Here is a 6,811-nt window from a genome sequence, read left to right as displayed (position 1 = left end):
CTTTAAACATGTTAAAACAAAATGCTAGATGTTTGTTTAGATGTATAGTTTGCATTTCTGTTAGTGCCATGGCATTTTATATGACATTTTTAACCAAATTAAAGAATCACAGTCACATTAAATTGTCAAATGGTGTAACCACGAAAGCATGACAAGTATTTTAAATAATTCAGTCTTCAAGAAGTTATGCAAGTGTACATATGAAATAAGTGATTTATTATGAAATATAATTTCAAACTATATTTAAAATATTTTATTTCTAAACTAAGATAATATGAGTTTTTGGTGTACTGAGCAAGTCAGTATGCCATATACATTAATGTTTTGTCTCTAATCTTGGGTCAGTTGGTATAAAATTATTTTCAATTTCATTTGTACAGTGTAGTACAGTGCTGAAATCATATGCATAGTAATGTTTTTGTGCAATATGATTTATCGGTTACACCAACTGATGACAAGCAAGCGACAAGCAATTAAAGGTGAATAAAAAGTTATGAAGTTAAGTGAATTAGGTGTTTTAATAAATGTGATCAAAATGTAATCGATGTTTTTAATACTATATAAAACAATACTTTTAACTATGAAGAAACGGACTTATCTCTGATTATAGTACAGTATAATGATGACTCACTTTGTAACTTTCATTGTCTCTCTGAGGCTTTCTTCTATCTCCTGAAAGAAGGAGGACCCCCACTCCCTAATGGTCTCCAAACAATTGCCCGTTTAAAAAAAGGAATATGGCATCACTCCATATGACATCCATTTTTAGGACAAAATGTTTTAGTTAAGGGTGGCTTCAAAATGTTATGCCTGAACTTTTAGTCAAGCAGATTCAAAAGTAAACATCTGGGTTATCAATATATTATTCAGTAAACAGAAGATTAATGAATTTTCTTGTTTTAATTAAAAATCTAACTTTGTGAAATGTGCTTGGGACAGTCACTCCATATGAGCTTTTTCTAGTTTGGCTGAAAATTGTGAAAAAAAGGAATGTTAATCCCATGAATGCTCTGTAAATTCATATAAAACAACACTTTCTGAACAATATCACCACAGTTTTTTACATATTTTTCTATAATTTAAGTATATTTGACACTTTGGACAAAAAAAAAGCCATGTCATGTCAATCACCCATATCCAAATCTATAGCACTAGTACTCCCACACTACACTCTCACAGTGCTATCTCCCAGTGTGATTCTATGGTGCCCCAATGTCCTTACGTCTCTACTTGTACCAAAAGGAACCGTGTCAAAACAAAAGCCTATCAGTGTCTCTCACTGGAAGAAATATTAAAATAAATGCAAATTTTACCACTTGGCTACATTCTCCCCTGCTGAGGGTCAACGTCCTTGATGACTTACTGCACATTCCTAACCAGAGGTGTCAATTCCAGGTTCAGAAAGTAATAGTCCTCACCAGGATTTTGCTCAGGCTTCCTGGATTGTGTTGATTCCACTAATTTTACCTGGATTGCACTAATTAGAAAATCTAACAAGCTTGAGCAAAATCCTGATGAGGACTTTTACTTTCTGAACCTGGAATTGAGACCTCTGTTCCTAACCTCCTTAAAAGCTTCTCGGAAAAAGACAGAGCCTAAGCTGGTTAGGACTTGAGAGAACATTTCAGGGCTTAAGGACACAGCATGACAAGTAGACTGGGGTTCATGGTGTGGATTTGAATGCGTGCCAGCATTAGGTCTTTTACTCCTCCTGGGAACAGGTACTGGACCATCTCCTAAAGACCTTTGGGAGATGGTGCCAGCTCAACATTACAAACAACTTTCCCTTTAGACCCCATTCTCAACCTAACCCCTGGATTCATCTCTGACTCTCCTGGCCTGACTTTGACTGTGCTGACTACTGTACTCTCTCACATATACCCATCTTGCTGTACATCTGCCACATCGAATGTGGTTGTGTTTCTCACCACTTGTCGTGGTAGTTGACCAGAGTAATAATAAATCCGATTCTTGCATTTGGATAATTTTGTGTCTTCAGTTAACCTGTTCTACTCGATTTCTAATTGATATGGCATTTGTGTGAAAATGTATAAAATACATCCATATATCCAAGCTAAGTAGTGGACACAGGGTTTTTTTATACTGAAGCAAAGACTCTTGTCAATATGACTACATTATTAAGTAACATAATTGTTCATTATACAAAATGATCAATATTCAGATCAACTGTCCCAATATACCATGAACTGAATAAAATTAATTCAGCATAACTAGCACATTCCTATGAAACAAGATAGAATTAGAGTGTTAAACTGCCAGAGTTACTGAGGCGGAAAACATATTTTGATATAATAATCTTAAATGCTCTCTGAAAACGGGGATAAAAGAAACCATATACTAAGGGGTTACAAGTTGAATTGAGGTACCCAAACCACACCAGGGCGTCAAACACATCCACAGGAGTTGAAAAGCCAAGAAGTGGGTCAATTACAGTAGTGATAAAAATTGGCAGCCAGCAGAGCAGGAAGATCCCCATTACAATGCCCAAAGTCTTTGCTGCCTTCCTCTCCCTCTTCTCTGATGAGTAACTCTTCTTCTCTGACAGGGTCATCACCGCTGCCCTATCAGATATCAGTTTAGCTTGTTTTCTTGCAACATGACAGATCTTGAGGTACAGTGAACTCATGATAGTTCCTGGGATGAAAAAAGCCATAACAGCAACAATAACACCCCACTGTCTGTTAAAGATCAATGCACAATTTCCCACACAGGAATTTAAGATTAACAGGCTATCCAAACCTTGAGTATTTGCATTAGATAGAACAACCCCAAAGCTAAATGTGAAAGAAAATGTCCAAATGACAGCAATGCATGCTGCCACACTGCTCTTTGTCACCTTCATCCTGTAAGTTAGAGGTTCACAAATAGCCATGTATCTATCAATAGATACTAAACACAGGTGCAAAATTGATGCAATACTCAGGGTCAAATCCAAACTGGAGTGAATTTTACAAAAAATGTCACCCATGAACCAGCAGCCTTCCACCCATCGCACCATACTGAAGGGCATGACCAAACAGCCCAGCATACAGTCCACCAGGGCCAGGGAGAGGATGACAAGGTTAGTTGGAGACTGCAGCTGTTTGAAATGAGAAATAGTGATGATGACCAACAAGTTCCCAAACACGGTCATGAAGACTGTCGGCAGAGTTAAAATGTACATCAGCACCTCAACTTCAGAGAAACGCTGCACTTTTTTACAGGAGTCACGCTGGTGTGGGAAGCAGAGCAATATGTTCTCTATGTCAGTATCAGTCACATTCATAATGAGGGTATCCATCCAAACCATTTAAATGTGCCCCTCTTTAAATATAAAATATCATGTATATGTATATATAAATTTCGTTGAATTAAGGCTCAGGTGTTATACAATCTTGACTTAAATACATGTGATTTTATAAAAGGTAACACCCCTTCACCAATAGAAATAGTTTCATATGACATCATACCATGGACAGACAAAATGTGTGTTCTTCAATTGATCTTGTTCCTTGTGTTAGATGAGATATTGTTTCAAATGTTATCCAAATTTTCCATTTTCAAAAGCCTTATTGAAGGGATGAATGTGTTTCAAAGTTCACTACATATTAACCTAAATAAACTGAAAAGCTCTAAACTGAAAAAAAATCCTTTTCAAGATTTCAGTTCACCTCAAAGCCATTATCTCAGATGTGTGAGCACTGCTGTATAGTTAGCTGATCTCAGCAGATCACAGGTAAAGAGTTTAATTTGCTTCATTTCTACGATCTGATATCCATTACTATCCAATGGATAGTAGAGACATTATCCACATTTCCACATTGTCTCAATTTCTGTAGAATGAATTCACATGACAGAAACCTGTTTTTTACCACTGCAATCCTGCTGAGCATGGGATTTGTTTATCTCACTGTAGTTGTCTCTCACTGCATTTCCCTCCAAAATTGCAAAACTGTAGAATTTCATCCACAATCTTGATATATTCCAGGCATGTGTAACTACTGTCCCAATTACACCTAAAGTATTTCTCCCCATATTAGTATGACAGAAAATGTACACTTAAACCCTGACAGGTGTAACTTTCATGAATTTGATCGCTTATAAATTTATTTATTAAATTGATTATTTTTTATTATATATATATATCAGACGCGATTGCTCTAAGTCTGCGAAGGAAGCTCATCTTCCCCTAAAATGTAAAAAAATAAGTGATCAAATATATACTGTTGTGTGTACATCATTGACTAAATATGCGGTACAACGCGCTCAACCTTTGTTCAGAATCAGCTTCTTATCACTGGTAACGACGGGGCTTTCCTCTCACTCATTCTCGCAGCTTCACAGTGCTTTAAACAGTGTGGATGCTGAGCATCCACAGAGTTCAATACCGAAGCAAAGAGTGCAGTGAAATGAGAAAAGTCATTGGATAAATGCTGGGCTTTGTTCCGCCCATCGGACGGTCAGTGTCTCTGGAGGTCTATGGGGCAGTGGGCTGGCCTCAGCTGGCCCAGACGCTCAGCTTCTGCATGATGATTGGATGATCTGTCTGAGGCTGAATCCTTTTTTAATTGACAGCGAAATGAGCAAATCAGCGATCTTTTGGTGTAAACATCTGTGGGAGCATTTTTAAATTTTCATTAATTCTGAGTTGATCCAGAGACTTTCTTAATCCTCTTATCGGTATTTTCTTTTTTAAAAACGACTAGCGACAAATCAAGCTTCTATTTCTGGTGGTTTTTTTTTTGTACCTGCTTGTGTTTGGAGACTGACTTCTATCACTCTTTCTGACTTCTATCACTCTTTCTGACTTCTATCACAGTTTCTGTCCAGCGGGTGCTGCTGAGCCCTTCCACCATCACAAAGCACTCACAGGCGGACACACTTCACACTAGCATGACGCCAGTCCCAGCTAGCTAGGTAGCAAGCTGCACATAATGGCAGACAGTTTGAATGTTGTGGACCAGATTTTGGCGAAGCCATTTGATAGTCTTCCTTACAAAGAAACACTTAAGAACTAGCAGGGCAGATCAACTCCTCAGGTTAATTTTGTGCAAAAGGTGCGGGAAAGTAACAGGTCTTTTCAGCTGTCCTGGTATGACAAAGTGAGCTGGCTAACTGGAAGTGCTGTAACAAATAAAATGTACTGTTGGCCATGCCTCTTGATGAAACCATCCTAGGGATGTGTTGTCTGGTCAAAAGTGGGTTTTGGGGATCTATCCAACTTTGACAGGGCATAGAAAAGGCATGAGTGTCCTGAAAATGTTTTGCCAGTTCTTTGATTCTGGTGATTTCTGATGATTTCAGTGATGATCGTGACATATTCCGTCAACGAAGTAAATTATATGCCCAGGCTAACATGCTTCTTCATAAGTTTAGCATGTGTTCTGTTAATGTCAAATGCTTTCTGTTTAAAGCCTTCTGTTTACCCATGTATACTGCCCACTTATGGTGTAGGTACACGAAAAGCAGAAGCTGACAGTAGCATATAATGACACTATGAGACTGTTGATGAAGCTACCTAGGTGGTTTAGGGTCAGTTACCTCTTTGCACACTCCAATGTGCCTGGATGCGATGCAGTCCTGAGAAATGTAATCTATAAATTCATGTGTAGACTGGATTGCTCTCAAAATAGCATAATTGATTCTCTAGTTGCTCCAGTTAGGAGTTCAGTGAGGTTCTCATCTAAGCTTAGGCGACACTGCAGAGCGTGCCTATATGTCTGATGGGTGTGTACCTGTCTTGTTTTATTTATCTTCTTACTTGTTTATCTTGTTTTGATACATTTTCTTGATATGGACCATGTATCTTGTGTCTGATGTAAATAAAGAATTGAATATGTGGTATCCAGGTGTTAAATACCCTGATCAGCCATCCCTCTCTCTCTCTCTTGTAAATTGGACACAAATTAAGTATTATATCGCGATCGATCGATCGCCAGTGGTTGGCGCCACAGTGAACTAGTAACTCATTGAATCATAGATATGGATCAGAGGTAAATAAACTACTTTTTTTTTTTCAGTGTGAGAAATCAGATGTGTGGCGTGTGAGCGTGTGAAGACAGTAAAATGCGTGTGTCTCACGCTCAGTGCCATTTTGTCTTCAGTACTGTTTTAATCCTTTGTGACAACAAGGTACTGTAATGGTGGGGAGGTAAGGGATGGAATCAAGTGCTAAGGAGAGCAGAGTTTATTAACTGGGGTGCTCACATGACTAACACAAATAGCCTCCTCCAGCTGAGCCGTACCGGATCCAAAGGGTACTGTCACGTATGGCCTCGCCCCCTCCCTTAGCTGTCACTCCGGGTTCCCTGGTGTCTGTGTTCCGTGCCTGTTGATCCCGCCCCACTCGTTTATCTCGTGATTCCCTTGTTAATTGCCACGCCCCTGTGTCATTGTCTTCACCTGCTCATAGTTTAGTTTTCATGTATATATGTCCCGGTATTTCCCCAGTCTTGTTATCCATGGTTTTGTGCTTTGTGCTTATGCTTTGTCTCTGTATCCAGCCCGTTTTCCTGTCGTGAGTTCTTCTCGTTTTGCTGCCCAGTCGCCCTGTGTTTCATGTACCTGGTTGTTCGTTTGCTTCCGTTTTCTACCCGTGTTTTATTTTCTTGTGTTCAGTATGTCACTCGGTGTTTCATGTTCTGACTCCCTCTCAGATTTGACCCACGCATTCCTTTTCGACCCTGAGTTTGGTATTCCCTTTATTAAATCTCGCTCTCCTCAGCGTTTGTGTCCGCCTCCTCACTCAGTAGCATATGCTGCATTACAGGTACAAGAACGGTGAGACATAAAAAACTCAAATAAAGCTACA

The 6,811-nt window shown here is 39.0% G+C and overlaps 1 protein-coding gene across 1 annotated transcript; it reads right to left on the bottom strand.

The window, feature by feature from the left end:
• Positions 1-2,260: 2,260 nt before the first annotated feature.
• LOC143522438 (trace amine-associated receptor 3-like) lies at positions 2,261-3,310 on the bottom strand. The gene has a single exon (XM_077016158.1). It carries the CDS (start codon positions 3,308-3,310, stop codon positions 2,261-2,263), a length of 1,050 nt encoding a protein of 349 aa, XP_076872273.1.
• Positions 3,311-6,811: the final 3,501 nt, after the last annotated feature.

The sequence above is a fragment of the Brachyhypopomus gauderio genome, chromosome 9 (assembly GCF_052324685.1).
Source record: "Brachyhypopomus gauderio isolate BG-103 chromosome 9, BGAUD_0.2, whole genome shotgun sequence".
Taxonomy (NCBI): domain Eukaryota; kingdom Metazoa; phylum Chordata; class Actinopteri; order Gymnotiformes; family Hypopomidae; genus Brachyhypopomus; species Brachyhypopomus gauderio.
The sequence above is the reverse complement of the archived record's forward strand: the minus strand, read 5'-3'. Positions and strand labels throughout refer to the sequence as shown.

What these genes read in the sequence shown, in the direction of transcription:
- LOC143522438 (XM_077016158.1), bottom strand. Translation starts at nt 3,310, where the DNA reads ATGGTTTGGATGGATACCCTCATTATGAATGTGACTGATACTGACATA.